The sequence below is a fragment of the Macrobrachium rosenbergii genome, chromosome 50 (assembly GCF_040412425.1).
Source record: "Macrobrachium rosenbergii isolate ZJJX-2024 chromosome 50, ASM4041242v1, whole genome shotgun sequence".
In the NCBI taxonomy this organism is placed as follows: Eukaryota; Metazoa; Arthropoda; class Malacostraca; order Decapoda; family Palaemonidae; genus Macrobrachium; species Macrobrachium rosenbergii.
In genome coordinates, this window is record NC_089790.1 from 762,692 (window position 1) to 783,778 (window position 21,087).

The 21,087-nt window shown below is 36.7% G+C and overlaps 1 protein-coding gene across 1 annotated transcript; it reads left to right on the top strand.

Moving 5' to 3' along the window:
• The first annotated feature begins 915 nt into the window (after positions 1 to 915).
• LOC136832866 (uncharacterized) lies at positions 916 to 8,601 on the top strand. Its single transcript, XM_067094529.1, has 3 exons — positions 916 to 1,366; positions 4,453 to 4,671; positions 6,756 to 8,601. Exons 1-3 carry the CDS (start codon positions 1,062 to 1,064, stop codon positions 7,555 to 7,557), a joined length of 1,326 nt encoding a protein of 441 aa, XP_066950630.1. The 5' UTR covers positions 916 to 1,061; the 3' UTR covers positions 7,558 to 8,601.
• Positions 8,602 to 21,087: the final 12,486 nt, after the last annotated feature.

Here is a 21,087-nt window from a genome sequence, read left to right on the forward strand (position 1 = left end):
TAAACCATTTCAGGGAAATCAAATTTTTGTCTTAGCAAAACATTCTTCTACAATCTGGTTAAGAGAATTATTATCCGACGCTGACGTAAGATAGGGCACTGATGAATGGAATCATTCCTCAACTCCCAGTTCGTTAGTTATTAAACTCTTGTCATACGGCGCGTTTTTCCCCCTTTAAATTTATGAAATTCGACGAAACTGGGAACTGGATGCCCTTATTTATCTAGCCAAGTTCCTGGAAGGAAGAGGAAAAAGTAAGCGGATGTATCGCGTGATTTCTAACCAAGATGGAAGCTAAAGGTTCATTTGTCTATAGAGGGAAAATTACTGGAACGAGGGGGATCAAAGATAGAGAATTATATTCATTAAGAATCTTATATTTTCTTAGTAGCTTACAGTGACTTATATTAATTAAGAATCTTATATTTTTCGTAGGAGCTTATAGTGAATGATGTTAATCAGGAATCTTAAATTTTTCTTAGCAGCTTATAGTGAATCATATTAATCAAGAATCTTATATTTCTCTAGTAGCTTATAGTGAATTATATTAATCAAGAATCTTATATTTTTCTTAGCAGCTTATAGTGAATTATAATAATAAAAAATTTATATTTTTCTTAGGAGCTTACAGTGAATTATATTCACCAAGAATCTTATATTTTTCTTAGTAGCTTATAGTGAATTATATTAATCAAGAATCTTATATTTTCCCTAGTAGCTTATTGTCAATTATATTAATTAAAAATCTTATAATTTTCTTTGCAGCTTACAGTGAATTATATATTAATTAAAAATCTTATATTTTTCTTAGTAGCTTACAGTGGATTACATTAATCAAGAATCTTATATTTTCCTTAGCAGTTTAAAGCTTAACAAGATACCCTCATTAATCGAGCCCATTCACTTCCAGCTTTATCGTGGGGAAGGACACAGCTGTACGTTCCAGCCTCGCCACAGCAGATGCTGAACGTTACGGCAGTAAAGGAACCCAGCAGACTCTCGGAAATGGCAGTCCACTCAAACACGAAGCGAGACCCAGCAGCATATACGACGTCATTACGATGTCCACCCTGAACAAGGAACCTCTGGCCAGCACCACTCCCGGCATCACAGAGGAGGGGTCGGTCGAATTGAGCACGGAGTTGGACCCTCCCATGCCCTCGTGGGCGGGCTCCTTCCAGTGGCTAAATGAAGCTATAAACGACACGGAGCTGACGGAAGGAAGGGAATTCATCAGTAACCTCACCGAAGCTTTTATGGAAGGTTTGGATGAGCTGAAAGAAAAGGTCTCGTCGGAAAACTTCACCGAGGTTTGGAGAGAGCAAGTTGGCGACTTGAAGAGAGAAGTCAAAGATTATCTGCGAAAGTAAGTGTGGGTCTTTTTACCGAAATGCGATTTGGAAATTGATGATTAAACGGAGATTGATGTAATTTTGACTGATTGACTGACTATTTGAGTTACGTATTTGTATATCTTAGACCAGACCACTGAGCTGGTTAAAGCTCTCCTAGGGCTGGGAAGGATTAGACTTATTTTTACGTGAGAGAAGAGAGAGAGAGAGAGAGAGAGAGAGAGAGAGAGAGAGAGAGAGAGAGAGAGAGCCGCTACTAATATAAATAAAATATAACATATTAAAACCAAATCATGAAAAATTATACAATGTATTAACAAACATTGTTATTTTAAATTATCATTTTCTTGATTCTGTTCATAACTAACAAAATATACGATAAATAAACACTAAGTTAAGCCTCTTGCAATAGCAAATTCGCTGCTAATAAATCTTCCAGATCACGGGAAAAATCGTCACCGGAAACTGCTAATGCACTGGCATAACAGATCTGCTGAAAAATAACAATGATGGTGTTTATATGTCTTTTATGAACATCTCTTTTATATTTGATTTCATTACAGAATTTCATATTTCTTTAATCGGCATTAGGCAACCTCAGACTAAAGACATTAAGGTACAGAAAAGAGCTGGAAAACAGTTTTGAATAAATAAAGAAAGAAATCTTTTGGGAAAAGTGTAAAACAAGGTAATGCTTTGGGCTCCATTTTTTTTTCATTTTTGTGTTTACAATATGAAGCTGTCGAAGATTTTTGATAGACATGAAGTCAAATACGAATACTGAGTCGATGATGTTTAAACTACAATAGCCTTCAACAATAACAATAATTTGTTTTTGATAATAATAATTAGTATTATTGTTATCATTTACGTACATTCACTTGGAACAAACCATGAAGGTAACTGACTTGCTAAGCACTGTGACACAGTGCTAATTACTGTGACATTATGACTCATCAACAAAACAAAAGATGCTGATGCTTAGTTGGTAAGCAGCACGCACTTACTCAAGCGGCACAGACGACAGGCGTGAAAAAGTGAAAGTATTGGTACATTACCGATGTAAAGCTCATGGAAGATGGGTGAGCTAAGAATCTTCAGTCGATGATCCAAAATTACATTTGCCATTTCTGACGAAAAGGAAACCAGTAATTTTAGCAACTCTGTCTAAAAGATAGAGGACCCCTGATGCTGCTGATACTAGACCAGAAAGCAGAGAACCCCTGATGCTGCTGGGTGCTAGACCAGAGAGCAGAGAACCCCTGGTGCTGCTGGATACAAGACCAGAGCAGAGAACCCTGATGCTGCTAGATACTGGCAGAGAACCCTGATACTGCTGGACACAGCCAGAGCAGAGAACCCCTGATGCTGCTGGATACTAGACCAGAGAGCAGAGAACCCCTGATGCTGCTGGACACTAGACCAGAGAGCAGAGAACCCCTGATGCTGCTGGATACTAGACCAGAGAGCACAGAACCCCTGATGCTGCCGGATACTAGACCAGAGTGCCATGTATCAACCAAAGTTCTGAGGTCTGTGAAATTTAGACAACCAGATTTCTTTGGAAATTTAGATAACTTAACAAACAGTACCAAGTGTTCTGGAAGGATTAAACGATGTGTTCCGTCATCAAATATGCTTTTTTAATGATGCAGAATAATATGCTTGGAGTTGAAAGCAACATAGCGAGTCATGAAGTGGGAGCGTATTATGAGAAAGCTATTCAATGGACTGACAGGTCATCAGAGCTCTGCTTCAGCAGTTCCCTGCTCCGGAATTATGTTACGGCTGGTAGGAGCTTCTTTTCGTATATATGGGAACTTATAACTGCGGCAACAGTTACATCATCTGCAGACCGCACTTTCTCATCTTTAAGACCGACGGTCATGTAACAAATGATCCAAAACACTTTCTCTAGAGACGTCATGCGCATCAGGTCTATGCTGATTACGAAAGCCATCTTCCCTCTTTTGCTTCTCACTGAAATTTTGCGACGGAGATCTAGCACATAATCTCCAACTACTACGGCTTATTTTTGTCTATGAAAAAGAAAATAAAAACAGTTGAAATTAGACTAAGCACCTCTCGACTCGTATCCATTTTCAAGGTTTCTTGAATGTCACTACTTAGATACACTTGGGCATTTCCAGCAACTATTCGTTCCAAACTGCAAAGCAGCTATGAGGAAGGACATTTAAATTGAAGATACGTGAGGAGGAAATTATAAGATTCTCAGCAAACTAATGGAAGGACTGAAACCAGTCACTCTCTCTCTCTCTCTCTCTCTCTCTCTATATCACATATATCTCTCATATACTGTATGATTCATGGATAATTTCTCTCCAAAAATGATTTTGATTTAATAAGTTTGTGTTAAAATTTAATTTTGAATTTTTTTCAGTTAATTTTTCTCTCTATATATATATATATATATATATATATATATATATATATATATATATATATATCTATCTTTCTTTCTTTTTCTTTTTATACATACACACTTTGAGACTTTTATATATTGTACATATACTGTTTATGATCCCAGCAGCGAGAAGTTATTGCGCGGATATGGCGAGAGTTCGAGACGTGTGAGATGTTTGTTATGGATAATTTCTGGTCATTTGCTTTTTGCAAAATCCAAAAATGATTTTGATTTAATAAGTTTGTGTTAAATTTAATTTTGAATTTTTTTTTCAGTTAATTTTTGGCTGTATTATAAATATATATATATATATATATATATATATATATATATATATATATATATATATATATATATATATATATATATATATATATATATATATATATATATATATATATATATATATATATATATATATATATATGCATACATACCTTAACATGTATTCAATGGGGGCAATTTTATCTTATGCTCATATTATATATATATTATATAATCATTAACCATCAGTAAAAAAAAATGGTAAACAAAAGCCCTATACAAATATTCACCTGTAGCAGTCGCTGTCATCTTTTGACCCACACAACACCCCAAACCTATCAAAGCGTCGCGTAACCAAACGTAACCCAGAACCCACACTTAGGAGCCTAATCACAGCCGCCCTATTTCCAGCACGGACGTGAAAAAGCTGAAAGCCGACGCCCGCACCTTCGTGACGCTGACCCTGCCGCAAGCCGGGTTCTTCAGCGGCCTCCTCAGGCTGGGGACGGGCGGAGGAATTTCCAACATTGTTTATTTGCTCTTTATCGGCTGGCCTCTGCTCCTGGCGCTCCTGTACGTCATCCTTATCGTTCTGTACCCGAACAGGAGGACCGACAACATCTTTGAGAAGTGAGTATGGCCCGGCTTTCTCTTTCTCCTTCCCCCTTTTTCAGCGTTCTTCGATTTTATTTTTTTGCTGTTGTTCGCTTCGATTTTGATTTTCACGTGAGTAAGTGATTTTCTTTGTGAATGGGAATAAGAGGGAGTAATGTAATTATGCTGTGTTTATGAGTAAAAGATTTTGATTTCCTCTAGAAAATGCTGCTAAAATTAAGGAAGCATTACAGGGAATAATATAATTATGCTGTATTTATGAGTAAAAGAATTTTCTTGCCTCTGAAAATGCTACTAAAATTAAGGAAGCATTACAGGGAATAATATAATTATGCTGTATTTATGAATAAAATAATTTTCCTGCCTCTGAAAATGCTACTAAAATCAAGGAAGCATTACAGGGAATAATATAATTATGCTGTATTTATGAGTAAAAGAATATGATTTCCTCTGAAAAGACTACTATAATTACGGAAGCATTTTAGATTTTCTTAATGCCTCTGATATCACCATATTTATTTCAGGATCACAACATTAAAATAAGATAGTGGTAGTACATGGTCTTACAACAAATATAAAAAGCGGAATACTAACAATACTGAAAAGATTGACAGAAAATGAAAAAAGCAACTCTTCGTGAAATGACATACAAAAGCAGAGCTGCTGTTACCCTACTTATAAGCTGCGGATATGGCGCGCGCGTGCGCCGCCCTTTGAAGCTCACTCTTGTTTTCGGAAAAGCAACGTATTCTGAAAAATTAAAAACTAAAGCATATTTATCCCACCAGATCTGCATTTCCCATTTGACTGGATAATCCACTGACACAAAATGTAGCATTTAGCCCGAGTTTTAATCACAGCAGTTAATTATCCAAAGCATTTATATGCTAAGCATTGATCCTATAATCCAGACAAATTAAATGAATTACAAACTATTGATAACTTATCCGTCTGCCGTATCTAATGATTCTAATCTATAAGCCTTATGGTCATTTGGGATCCCGGAATAATGAGAATTAAGCTTCATGATGTTTCACTTCTTTTACATTTTATAAACGGTTTGCCTGGCTATGATTCGACAGCTATATTCGGTGATTTTTGTACGATATTGCTAGTGATAAAGATTTGGAAGGTAACGGCATCAAAACTTCGTGGACAAAAAGGTTTCCAGCCCTTCTGGCCTTAGTTCTTAAAGAAACTGTTGTCTTAATACTGTAAACATTGATTATAATATGGAATTAATCACTGTGTGTATCAGACATTATAAGTATAATATAATAGTTATAGGAATTTACGTTCAAGTTTTCTGAACTTTCTTTTTTCTGAACGCTACGAAGAACAGTAGGTATGAGGAAATTACAATATACTCCTCTTTTGTAAGTACTCGTATCTTCAGTCTTGTTAGTTTGGTCATCTAGAATTCTATGATAACTAACATATTTTACAAATTAACAGTGGACTGAATTTCAGGTTTTTCTTTCGCACATTAGTTATTGGCCCAGTTTTACATTCATTGCGAACAATCAGATTTGATAGTAAATGGGACTTTGCATGGTAAGGCAAAACAGAATCTCTTTCCCATACGTATAACTTATGCATGTTTAACTAAAAGACAAAATAAGTCGCAAGGAATTGAGAAAGGGTGTAGGCAGCTAATTTGATGAGTACATAAATGGCTTTCGGCAAGCTATTGTCATGCATCACATTTTTAGTTTTCTGTAAAAGAAAACTACTTTGTCTGTCCGTCCGCACTTTATTCTGTCCGCACTTTTTCTGTACACCCTCAGGTCTTAAAAACTGCTGAGGCAAGAGGGCTGCAAATTGGTATGTTGATCATCCACCCTCCAATCATGAAACCTTAGTAGTTTTTATTTTATTTAAGGTTAAAGTTGGCCGTGATCGTGCTTCTGGCAACGATATAGACTAAGCCACCACCGGGCCGTGGTTATAAAGTTTCATGGGTCGCGGCTCATACAGCATTATACTGAGACCACCGACATGTCAGTCAGATCTATTTTCGGTGGCCTTTAAATCACTTGTTCAACAGGACATGGCCGTATGATTATTATTAAAATTAAACTTCTTTTCTTCCTCTACAGAAACGTAGCCTCGGTGGTAGACTCGATGTCCTACGTGATGCATGCAGCCGAAGACAGTTTCCTAAATTTCCTGGAGGACATCACCGAACCCGAAGATTCGTACGGCAGTGCATCGCACTTCCGTCCTGCTTACGCGTTCCCGGACCCCGAAAATCGCCAGGAGGTCTATTACAAACCGACAGCTTTTTACGACGAAGACGGGCACCATTTTGATGCCGAATACGAATACAGCTACGACGACAGCCGAGATAAGTTTGATGCCTGGGGGAACCCTACTGATGAATGGCCTTCTGCGTCGTTTGTCAACCCGAGTGGGAATCTGCACAACCCTGTGACAGCTTTCAACCCTGCGTCGGCTGAACCACTGAGGGAACAATTCCACGGAGGGGATGTCAGCTCCCTCGGGGGAAATTTCGACCTCCAGAATGAGATAGCGAAAAAGGACAAGCAAAACTTCCTGAACGTTGTCTTGGGGACGCAGTACCAGCACAGCAAACCCCTGGTTCCCTTCGCAGAGGCCGGCATAGTGCAGGGTACCGTTAGTTCAGATATCTCCAGCCATCCGGAACCGCCGAGAGATTTCCGTCCTTCCCGAACCTCCAGTGGAGGACGCATTTATTTCGACACAAATGTGGATCCCCGTTTGAGGAACCGTGGAAAGGCGTCTACGGGATTCATGCCGTCCCAGTTGGAGGAGCTCAACGAAAGGACAGATGAATGGATCGCTAAAGCCCGCCCTTTCAGAAGGAACGGACATCCTGCTGAAGATTCCGCTGAGGCAGATGGGAGGACCTTCAGATAACCGGTTAAAATGATGATAAAGGATAGCGATCACAAATTGTACTTAGCTAATATACAAAATATGGATATAGTGGAACAGTGTATATGTGAGACTCTTGTATTGTAACGTAAGCCTCCTATTCACAAACAGTTATGGCACTGAAAAACAAGCTTTTCAAAGAAAACTATACATTTCGACAGGAACAAAAATGAACCCACCCAACTGACAAAATGAGGAATGACAGAAGGGCTTGATAAAATATTCCCAAAAAGTTAAATGAAAAACCACACCGGCTTAATGAAGGTTGTGTGAAATAAAACAAATGGTTTCAAGTCTGTCCGAGTCTTCCAAAGACACAAGAAGGAAACAGGTATGAATTTGTACATTCAAAACAAAGAAATGGTGTGACAGGAAAAACTAGATATTACAATTCGGATCAACGTTTCAGCCACACCAGAAGATGAATGACCATGAACATAATGAACAGCCCTCCGGAGGGAAAACAAATAATTTCAACCTAATCCGTACTTCCAAAAGACCAATTTACGGACACCAGAATTTTACAATTTTGGGAACAACAAATTCATATTAACCGCACTGGATTATTCAGCACAAATAATTGTTGCTCTAAATCAAAACATAAAGTCGGTCCATCCCGCTTGTACAAAATGTAAATAATTCTGCGAGAATTTTATGTGTGGGGCTATTCCTGCTGGAAATAACAGAGAGCAGTCCTATAAATCGACTATGCAATATTAAATAATAACGTGTACGAAAACATTGGTTCTCTGAGGGGATATGTACTTTATAAAAAGGTGTGTGTATATATATGTGTATGTATATATATACATACACACATACACATTAATATCAATTCACTGTACCTTGGAATAACTTACATCCCATTGGAATTAAGTTTTTGAAAGACTGCAGTGGTTATGGCCATGTTACTTCTAACTCTAAAAGCTATCGGTTCGAACCGTGGCCAGCTCCGGACTTACATATAATTCTTTCTAGGTGTTATTCCCACGGCAAAGGGAATTTAATATTGACAGGTTTTACTGATGTTCCATTTAAAAATATATATATATATATATATATATATATATATATATATATATATATATATATATATATATTATATATATATTTAAAATTAATATGAACAAGCATATATAAAGACGAATTTTCTTTAAACAAGTTCGACTGAATATCACTGATACCTGAATAAAATATACGTTACATTTATCCTTCCACCTGGAACAGGTACCCAAATAAAAAAATAAAAAAATCTAGATACAATACTGAAGGACTGACTGAATGGCCTAAACCTATCATTTCAATTATGGCGAAACCGAGAAATCTCGCCGTGGCCATCCCATCCAACTAGAATGTCTTTTACCGCAAGGCCCTTTAAATATACTCAAGTAGTATATTTAAAGGACCTTGGGTTGTCGGACACGAATAGACCCGAGTCGCCCCGCAAAGTGAGAGCCGAGAGAAAATAATGACGTTAGCCACTAGAATCCATAATTTCATTTTGATCTCCCAGATTCAATGGGAGAAAGAATTACAGATTAGAAGGGGTACATATTTGTGAAGAGATTTTGAGTTTTATTTTCCATATTTTTTTTGGGGGTGTGGGGGTGGGAGTTTGGTGTGGGGTGGGTGGAGAAGGTGCATTTACCCTGTTACTCTGCTCAAATGTTGCGCATTTCGGACCAGTGGTCACACATTGAGTCGTTTAAATTTTGGTCAGAAATATTTTTCCCTCGAACAATTGTGTAAATAAGTAGCTAAATACAAATGAATTCGACTTTATAGTGTGTAATATTCAGTGCAATCAAATAGCCACTACATTGCCAAATTTCATGCAGACGCGAAATAAGGTGGTACTGTCACACTATAATAGCTGTAATGTTTCATCCCCTTTACTTGTGTGTGAGACTTGTCCATGCGATAAATTGTTGACATAAATACCAGTGACTTGACAGTACTGTATCTTCATAATAATTAGGACTTTTGTGATACTTGTATCGGAGTAAAAACTGATCTCACTTTGAACTGCTCGTAAAGATTACAACCGGAGCAACAAAAACAAAAACAGATAAAAACTGCTATTCCTTTGTTGTTATTGATTTAATGTGTATATTCTTTTATAGGTGTCTTTGTTACATTTTTATATCTGGTAACGAATTTTCTTGTCGTACATTTTAATAAGGATGTAGATTAGGATGCAATGGATTTTTTGTATATATCACTGTTATCAATATGAGCACAGACGTTCAATTAAAATGTACAAAAAAAGGAAAAATTACTAATCCTTGACTTCTTCTAAACAGCTTTTACTGTTCGAGATTGATCTGTTAATACTACTTTTTCTTCCGCATAAATAATTACCTTTCGTATCAAAAGGTCTTACAAAAAAGATTGACAGATATCTGAAGCAACACAGTATCCATTACCTAATATAATAAAAAGAATATTATTAAGCTAAATTACGTCCTAAAATCTTTTAACTGCCCAACAATCCCACCAAACCTTTCTGTTCATCTTTGCTTCTTAAATATCTTATGATATTATATAACGAAAACATTGGGAATATAATGCTTTCGTTTAATCCCAGTTAAATAAGAATAATCAAAATATCCTCAGTTATCAAATAAAAAACAGCTGGAATTTTTTGTTATTCATTCGCCAGGATAAAAAAAGAAAAGAAAAACGTTATATCTTCAACGGGAGAATTCACCCTAGTCTAAAATAGCTTTTTATCTTGGGCAGTGCTGTAGGTTACACTTTCAGCTACGCAAGATAACAGTTTTTTCTTATCAATCAATGGAAAATGAAGAGAGAGAGAGAGAGAGAGAGAGAGAGAGACCTTACCTTACAGACCTTACAGTTCGTTCAGGTTGCCCCAGGTCCCTCAGTGTGAGGCACCTTTGATGTCTACAGAGAGAGAGAGAGAGAGAGAGAGAGAGAGAGAGAGAGAGAGAGAGAGAGAGAGAGAGAGAGAGAGAGTTCAACGCATTATCCAAGCATCCCTGAAAATGACTGCATAGTGAGATCCACTAACACAAACAACATTTTGCACCCATAAAATCTCATAGTTTCACTTTGTCCTGAATTGACAATGCATTTCTTTGCTAACATTCTGACGCGTGCGATGCCACTGACTAAGTCCGTTAAAAGGTGCAAAAGTGCACAAAAGGCCGTTTTCTGTAATGGCGCCTCCCACAACATCCCTAACTCAGCTGTGTAAGAGAGAGAGAGAGAGAAAAAAAGCACATGAGAAGCCAATAAGGGCCAAGATTCTGAACGGCATAACCGACTGCAAAACGTGAAATTATGAAGAAACGAGTGATCCACGTTGGAGTGTATAATTTCCCCGCTTCGCAAATGAGAAACGAGTTCGATAATACAATTTTGAATTTTCTTTGAAACGCCTATCAGGCGAGTCTGAAAATATGAGAAATACTAATTGGAACTGCATTTAAAAGTTCAAGGGAAAACCAGATCTGTCGGTGACGTCATGTAGAGAGATGAAGAAAAAAATGAGAAAAATGAATGAATGAATCTTAAGCTTTAAAAATACAAAGGCAGAAAGTGTTCACCATTAAGATGATGGAGTTTTGGGCAATGTCATAGAACTGGGTCGTCCCGTGCACAAAGGGGGATGGATGTAAAACTATATAAATCCTTTTCGTTCAAAACCAACAGCATCAGAGGGATTGACAGCGTTCAGGTGTATGGTGATTTATTGCAGTCTAGTTCACAAAGCATCAAACAATAAAGTAAACAAAGAAAGCCGAAAGCTACATAAATAAAGAAAAAATATGATTCAAGCTCTCACATAACGTCAGAATGTGAAAGGAAACGCGCCAGTAATAAAACTACAAGAAATATTGACTGAATCTTGATTGTTCATAGTTTATGCACAAACTAGACCAATCTGCTTTTGTGAAAGGTAATGATTCTTAGATAAACTTACTTGATTGGCAAAGTTAATCACGGCTGCATTAACATATTCTTCCCACAACAAAAACTACTTTTTACAGTGAGGAAAAACACCATAAAAATGATATATACACTGAAATATCGTTGATATGTCCTCCTTGAAAACCAGGGATTAACTGCCATCCATTCAATGTAACTTGCCTCTTTTGAGAAGTGGATTTATCAGCATAAAGTAGAGATCAAGTAAAGATGTGCAAACTTAAGTTTCAATGGAAGATGAAACTCTAAACTAGAAATTGGACAGAGGTTATAACAATGCTCATTTCGTATCTAAGCCTCCAAACTAAATTCATGTTTATGAATCGCCCACCAGAACATTTCCATGCTTGGATAGATGAATAAATATGAAAATGAATCATAAGTTGTAGTCCCGGTTTTAAAATTTCTTAACACAACGCTTTAGTATCCCCTTAAAACTTGCGATGGAGCAAGTTTTTTCTAAAAAAAAATAGAAGAGGTAAGTTCTCTCTGATAGGCTAAACTAAAGTGCCAGGCACACATTCTCTTTTACATCAATTTTAATTATAACAAAACATTTATCCCAAGTAATTTACGTACTTTGTAAACTAGCATATTTTTATTCAATTTCAAAGTTGCACTGTAGTACCTTATCAGTTTTTCACTAATTTTTTTTAATGTCTTTATTTTGTCATTAACCTACAAAGCTGGTTTATCTACAAGGTATAACTACTTTCTGAGGCTTTATTTTCTATGTCAGAGAGTGTCTAAATTTAATTTTTTTTAAAGGCCAAATCAACGTATAACTAAAACACGTTAAAAAGGCAACATTTTACTTGGAAAACGTCCACTGAATTTTAGGTTATGGACTAATGCAGTAATGAACAAATATCTACAGTATATTTTTTGCTATGGACATGTAGGGATTGGCAGCAATATGGCAGTGTGCATTAGTTGGTAACTTAACGCCAGTGTTACTTTGCAGTAGGAGTCGTACAAATTTCGCGGTTCTAACTGCATACGAAAAACTCAAGGCTCTGCAGAAAACAATGCTTGTAAACTGTTGCTACCTAAAGACTCCCTCCCCTGGAAAAACTCCCCTTAAGAAAAAAGTAACGAAACAGAATATACCGAGCTGAACATTTCTAAGAAATCGTATTGACTCCACGGCTAGACTTCCGCGGGAGTCAAACACTGAAACAAAAGCGATTAGCTTTGCTCATTCTTCTTGGGGTTGAAGAGCTTCTGTAGTGTAGGGAATGAGAACGAGGAAGGATGGAACACCTCACGTAAAACAGGTTTCTTTTAATGGTTAAAATATAAATTTTTCAATCTTCAATATCCGAGTCACTGACATCGCCTGTGTTACGTCATTAATCGGAGATTTACCGTCCCCGCTCTACTTTCCACCATATAAAAAAAATCATAATGATAACGACCAGACGAAAAAATAAAATACTGGTGCAATATGATAAATTGAAGAAAATATTTTTCCCTCGTGATAAAAAATACATATGGGGACCAGCGACCATTAGGGACAGGAACCAAAGGAATTTTATGACCACTCTTTCTGGGACATTTGGACGACTGTGGAGAAAACGCCTTGGGTTCCATAATGGCCGCCTTAAATGCGTGTGTTTATATATTCAGGTCTCTGTATTTTACACACACACACACACACACACACACACACACACACACAGACGCATATGTAGGTGTGAATGCATGTGAATATACTATGTACAAATATGTACAAAAATATATCGCTCTTTATGTAGTAATTAGTATATTTACATAGATACAGTACATTTGCTTGTATACAAATAAAGTAAATGCATATATTATATATATATGCTTTGAATACTGCGCAAGTAGTGAAATTAATGTAAGCATACAATCAAGGACATATAATGGTAAACAAACGTGAATTTACCTGGTTACAACTTTTTTTTTTTCACCGCTTATTTCTCCTTACCTACTGTCGCCCATGACCTATCTTTCCCTACTTTCTTTAACAATGGCCATGATAATATTTTCAACTGTTTGCCTTTTGATATAACTGTATGCATACTAATGTGAAAAAAAGAGGATACATACACAATGCATTTAGCAGTGGAAGGAAGCCTTAGGAAACATAACAGGAAAAATTAGAATCGGGTTAACCAGCGACGCTGACGTACCAGAATTATGACGCACGCTGTTGAACACTCTTTAATCTGGGTAAACTAAGAGGGTATTCAACCACGTTGTAGACAGTGAAAGCACCGAACCAGGTTGTAGACGCAGCAAAGGTATTCGAGGTTGTAGACGCAGCAAAGGTATTCGATTTAGTAACATAGCTGAAAATTACTGGGATCTTTGAATTGATGAGTATACACCACAATGAAGGAAGGCGATATTGAGGCTGCGTTGAGATTTTAGTGATATAAAATCTGAGACGAGCCTGGGAATACTTCTTATAGATTTGTTATTCTTACATGTCCAAACATCAGGAGACCAGGAGCTGCTGGCAATTTGTATCGATACTATAATTATAAGTAAAGAGATCAAACCAGGGTAAGCGCTGAAAAAGAGATGTTGTAAATGAGAATGAAAACTTTCTCTGAATGGTCAAAAAATGTCGTCGAGAGTATAGCAAAAATATTTTTAAGGAAAGGAAGAGGTGTTAGGAGGCGATGTGTCTACACAAATAAAAAAAAAAAGAGGGTAATAGCTGGGAGAGTTAATTTTGTATGACAGATGTAAATATGAAATAATAATGAATGTTTAGTGGCGTGATTCAGAGAAGATTTAAAGGTAAAATCGCCAGTGCTGAAAACTGCTGGAGAAACAACACAACTTGACTATCAAGGTCAATAAGATGAATGTATCTGAGATGAATTTTTTAGGGGACATTCGGAGGGAAGATTTAAAGAGACTTTTCGGGGGGAATTTGGAGGAGAAATTTAAAGCGAAGTTTGGAGAAGACATCTGATGCGAAGTTGGAACAAAACATTTCATGTGAAGTTTGGAAGAGACTTCTGAAGTGAAGTTTGGAACAGACATTTGAAGAGAAGTTTGGAGGTGACTGGAGGAAATGAAATCCAGTAACACCAGAGTCAGTATTTGAGAGAGTCAGGACTAATAAGATAAAAAAAAGGGCTTCCTATCATAGCAGGCGCCTGAGTCAATATTATGAATCGATATTATTTCTTCCATCACACCGTTTCTTATCTTTGGTCATTTCTTCCGCATAACATTAGCGCATAAATCTCGCTCTTTTCGAGATGTATAACTTACCACTGACAAATCTTTCCTGAGAGAGAGAGAGAGAGAGAGAGAGAGAGAGAGAGAGAGAGAGTGAATCGTTTCAAGATATTTCTCCGCAACGGTATACCAGCGATAATAGGAGTAACTAGCTTACCAATATTTACCTGTTCCCCAAATTTTTCCGCTCTCTGTCCACACACACACATACATACAAACACCCGTCCATAAACACAGGTGGTTGGCAAAGCCCCAAACAGACGGGGAACGGCGCTTCCTAATTGACAGAAGCACCCTCACTTATCCTAACCAAACGTGATGCGTGTTGTACTTGCGATGAGGACAAACATCCACCAAAAACTAGAGATTTTTCTCGATTCAAAAAGGGCTGCAGTGTTCAGAAGAAAGTCAATAATACCTAAATATCATTAAATGCCAGAACACTAATTATCATTGAATCATAAATAAGCGGCGAGAGAGAAATTAAGATGAAACCAAAATAAAGGACAAAAATTTAGTTCTGCTGAATCATAATCACCCGAAGAAAGAACAAATATCGGCTATCCCGAAAGAAACAAACCTACGTCAAGAAAATGAAATTAAAGAACACGAAAAAATGAAATCTGCACCTCGATGACGAATAGAAATAAAGAAAATTATGAAGGAGGTAAAAAAATTAAAATCTAGTTTTATCATCTGTTTCACGGGGAAGCAAATTTCTTACTACACATGAATTTAGAATTGCTTTTTAATTCATTTTCTTTCTACTAATATGCTCCACAGTTCCTGATGCCTAAAATACTCTTCTGATTTTTGCTCAACTTTTCCGAATCACCTAAGTGCTGGATCACCCTACACAAATTGCAATGGCAGCAAAATAGAAGCCCTGAAAACAATAGACTGTTTACCTGGAAGGTGATTGAGGGAGATGTTTTATAAAGCTTCTCAATCTCCCACGTGTACGAACGAGTGTGAATTTCCCCGGTAACGTCTGCGCAGCCATGCCTCATAATTTTGGAGTGCTTTGCCTGTCTCTAGCTCCCTTACTCAAGGGACTACAAATACTGGCGAGGTTCTACGGAAGCGGCTGAGGGAGTCTTGGGTATTTACTTAAAATGACCTGAATTTTTTTTTTTTTATACGTAAGTTTGATCAAATGAGAGTCTATTCCTGTAAGTGTGATTACCTACAAAAAAAAAAAAAAATAAAGGCATATTTCAGGTGATTTTTTTACTCTCAGTTTGATTGAGTCCTGTAAGTGTGATTACCTACATACAGGCATACAGTACCCTATCATTTGACCAAACTTACGTATCACCAAAAAATAAATAAATAAATAATTCAGGTTATTTTAAGTAAATACCCGAGACTTCCTCAGCCATTTCCGTACAACTTCGTCAGCATTTTTTCCAAAATAAGAGGCGTGACTGCGCAGACGACTGCCGGGGAAACTTGGCCCTTATCCCAGATCCATTTGACTTCAAACACTGAATAGGAAGCATTTAGAGGTACGAACAATACAGACTGCATGGAATTTCAAAAAAAACATTTTAGCGAATTTTTTCCGGCGCTGCTTCAAGTTATAGCATTGAATCGACCAACTGATCATGACTGTAGACACAATCCAGGAGTAAGCTCTCAATGACATGTTTCGCTGGCTTTGTATAAACTAAAATGTAATTTATATTACTCGGTAAACTGCAGTTTAGAAAAAAAAGGTTTTCTCATATCAAGAGGATTCATTAATCACGTCGTGTAATTAATTGTGACGCAAGAGGATTAATTAATGTGATTGATAAATTATATAAGGCTAATCACACCGTTTGCACTGAGTAAATTATTTATATTTATGTATTCCCTCTTACTCTTCTCTTTTCACTCTACGATGAGCAGATGTTAACGACCTGATATACAAGTAACGAGATCACTAGTTTCACCAATCTTCAAAATATAAAAAAGGCCCAGTCATATCAACACGCAGGCTCTTAGTTTAAACACCATTAAAGATACATTGGAAGATTCAGTTACATAATTATTCAAATTTCAAAGTTCAACAAATTAAACAAATTTCTCCATTTCATTCCCTTGATTCCCGTTCTAAACAATTTAGAAAAAAATAGAGATAGCCAATACACACAATAAAAACCATTCCTTGACCTGAAATATTTCTTTTATGAGCCATGGAAATTTTAGCACCTCTGACCTGACTTCCCAGCAGGACGAATTTTATCCTGGTTAGTTTGCGGACCTCCCTAAAAACACTTGAAGAATTTGTCAACAGCAACATACTTCAGCCTAAATAGAGAAGCTAACAGATTAGAAAATACATTTCTCTGAAATAAAGTGAAATATAATAAAAGTAAAGGGCCATTAAATGCTGCTCCCGCTGCAAGGAATCAAAATTTCTTTGCAGATATAATTATTTCCTTTATGAACAAAGGCCTACTGGAATTAAACACTGATATACCAAACCAGATTTTATTTGCAAATTTAACGAAAGTGATTCAGCAAAAGCTACGATCACGAAATGGAGTGAATTCCAACCCCTATAAATGGAAATCATCACTAGAGGAAATTCTGATTCACAAACATTCAGATTAATGATTCGAGACCAGCCAACACTAGTGACTAACACCCTGGTCACCAAATAAAGAGAAAAGATCATAATTATTCTAGGCCACAATAAATGTCGTATAGCATGTAAAAGAATAAACGCCACTTCCAAAATATTCGTCCTCACAGGACGAAACCAGAATTCCTGTTGAAAGAAACGTATATATTAAAACCTGAAATGGTGTTAAACGACATTCGTATTCAAAACATGAAAAATGTACAATGCAGAACAGAACAGGAAAATGCATAATGGAGACACCGAGGAATTTCACTGCAACACAACTGGGTCTTTCCACAAAATGTCTGGAAAAGATATAAGTTTTCTGTGGCTGACCTTTCATCCTTCAAGACTCAATTTTTTTAAGACCCATTCACATGGTCGCTTTCCTGCCTACTTTTTCTTCTGCTTCGTTTTCAATCACCACAGCTTTGATCTGATTACTGTAATTTTGTTTCAGGACCCCTTCTCTCTTTTCTGCTCATCTCTTCAACATTTCCACGAACCATTTTCCTTCAAGCTTTGCTTCTTTTCTTCTTTGAGTCTGGTAAAAAGAAAGACGCTGAAATGCCTGACGTTAAAGAAAATTGAACCATAAAGTACCACTAAAGGAACTGGCTTTAAGAAAAGGGTCCTATAGCATCAATAAAAGGAGATAAAAAAAAAAATTCCAATACGATCATTTAAATCAAGTTCGAATCTGGGATGAAATGCTCATTCTAACAGCGGCTGAGCCTAGTTTGTGCTGCTGCAAGCATGTTTCTAAGAAGAGGTCTTGGCTTTTTCCCTTCTATTGGAATCTATGAGACCTTGAGCAAATATCGAAATGAAATTCCAAACAAAACCCTTCAGCGCTGTTAAAATATACCGCTGAAGTCTTCCTGGTATTGGTTAAGTCTCGATAAATAACGATGTTTGCTTGCCTCAGCCTTCCTGTTTGTTATTATGCTTTCCTGCAAGTTGCAACAAGCCAACAAGTATGCAATGAACTATCGGCCGCAATTCTATTTGCCTCTGGCAATTATTACTCTGCAAAAACAGTGGCATCTAACCGGAACGTTCCTTTCACTAACACGATCACAGAACGAAGAAACATTTCCGACAAAGGTCGTCATATTCACAGATTCAATTGCTCGTTAGCGCCAGCACCGAAAATAACATTTTCGTGCACGCCATTTACATTTATTGTAAATCCTGGATCTTTGTGGAAGAGAATCAGGGCACGCAAACATGCAGATCAAGAGAGAGGTCTGTTTGTTCATTTCACAATATTTGGCCATTAAACGCAAAAGGCACAACATAGATCTTTTCAAGGAACCGGTCAATAAACTAATTGAATTTGCAGCTCGTTTAACGAAGGTTTCATCTATCTCGAATGTGAGTGGAATGGAATATGAAACTTTGGCCAAAGACCAAGCGCTAAGACCTGGAAGGCCATTCAGCGCTGAAAGGGGAATTGAGAGTAAAAGGTCTGAAAGGTGTAACATAAGAGTAAGAAAGAAGTGAAAGGATTAGGAATGCAAAGACAGGCAATATTATATGAAACACATTATAGTTTTCCATTCTTCTTAACGTATCGACCTAGATGTTTCGTTCACGCCGAATTTTTGAACAGCCATTCCTCGCTTACTTGAAAAAAAAAACGATGGTCTTTGAGCTTGCCCTCATGGGAAAAGCTAACTCTGCTATATAAAATACATTTTTTTTTTTTTGTTGAATTCTACACCGTGAGTAAAGAATTTAATTAAACGTGTATTTTTTCAGCAAAGAAAAAGGTTGGAGAGTGGCTAAAAGCTATTAAGCATAATTTCGAAGACAAAATATTATTGTTGATCCCGGGACGCCTTAATATTGAAATAAAACTTCGAAGTTCAAAGTTAGGGTTACTTACCCGTACAAGAAATATTAATACATACATATATATATGTATATATACATATATATATATGTATCTGTATATATATGTATCCATATATATACATATTTATAAGTATAAAATTTAATAAATTAACATTCCTTCATATAAAAAAAGTAAAATTACTTCCATTCTTCACCAACAAATTCTATTATACTAATCGATAACACCTACAGAGCAATCAACTTTTAGAAAATTCAAGAGACAATTTAATATATTTCTAACCAACAACACTGATCTCTTAGCAACACGTTAAGTATGTAGTAGTGACATTTCACAGGGATGTCTCGTATCACATTAATCTCCATCACTGGCCGCTAATTGGGATTCTTTTCCGACGAAAAGTCCACGACGTCAGTTTTTCTCTTGCTTTCTTACATTCATCTATCCTTTCCTCTGGTATTTCTGTCGGTCTGCGACATCGTTCTTAAACCCGCCATTGATAATCGAGATACTTTGTCTCCATCTGCGTCAATCTTTTTCGTATCCTCTGTGTCGTAAGGTTTCAGAGTCGGATCTGCAATAGCCGCTTGAATTTTCTCGTTTTCCATTCGCCACTCTCACATTCTCCAAGCATGACTCGAAGTCCTCGAACCAGCATCCATGGTATCATCATATATACCACACTTTCGTCATCTTCTACTAAAGGTCACTGATGATCGCCTTACGCAACAGTTACAAGACACTGTTTCCCTCCATGACCAACATCCGATGCGACAGCGCCTCTTCCGAGATGGGATGGTGTCGCCGGGATATCGCTGTGATGCTCAGCTCCGTTAATTCCCGGGGCAAGTGACGGACGAACAATGTGGTTTGTTTAAAATGAGCTAGAGAGTCCCAAAGCGCTGCTTCTGAAGTATGACGGATAAGAAGTGTTAAGGGGCAAAATCATGCAGTGCTTGAGAGAGAGAGAGAGAGAGAGAGAGAGAGAGAGAGAGAGAGAGAGAGAGAGAGAGAGTAATCTAATGATGATTCCGGAAATGCACATAGTTTCTTGGAGAGGGAAATCCTTCAAATAATTAAGAAAAACGAAGGTAGTTCATCAGTTTCATAAAAAAATATTAAAAACTTGTTTAAAAGTCTACCATTTACTAGCAAGACATAAAATTTCAAAAAGTACAATCAAACCAATCCTTAAAGAACAACTAAAATGACCTGACTAGGTCAAGCTGAATGAAAACCTCGCTTAAAAGTAGAGGTTTCTGCCAATCATATTTCCTGGCATTTGCATAACGAGCCATTCAATGCACAAACCACAGAAGGTAAAATATATATGAACATATCATATCAGGATATTAAAGCATGACTATATAAAAACACGAACAAATGATAAAAATGCAGAACGCGGATTCTAGAGAGAAATATACTTTCCATAAATTTCTAACAATGAAAAAGCAAAAAACTACAATGTTAACTAATATAAACTAGAACTTTGCATCAAACCATTCCCAACTGCAAGAGAAAAGCCTTTGATGACAAATGATAACGGGCAAAAGGTTTATGTAACCAAATCCTGTTCCCTTCAAAGACATATGTACGCAAAATGAGGAAGATAAGTTCTTGTAAAACCACAAAAATTTTTGGCCTTAAAAAGACTGCACTGAATTCAGATCTATGCTGTGGCACGCACATGGCACACACACACACACACACACACACACACATATATATATATATATATATATATATATATATATATATATATATATATATATATATATATATATATATATATATATATATATATATATATATATTACTTATTACAAGTTACATTGTAAAGAGTTTCATGTAACAAGAAAATACC

Coding starts and splice junctions, on each gene's coding strand:
- LOC136832866 (XM_067094529.1), top strand. CDS start 1,062: ATGTCCACCCTGAACAAGGAACCTCTGGCCAGCACCACTCCCGGCATC. Junction 1,367..4,452: donor GTCAAAGATTATCTGCGAAA/GTAAGTGTGGGT, acceptor CCCTATTTCCAG/CACGGACGTGAAAAAGCTGA. Junction 4,672..6,755: donor ACCGACAACATCTTTGAGAA/GTGAGTATGGCC, acceptor CTTCCTCTACAG/AAACGTAGCCTCGGTGGTAG.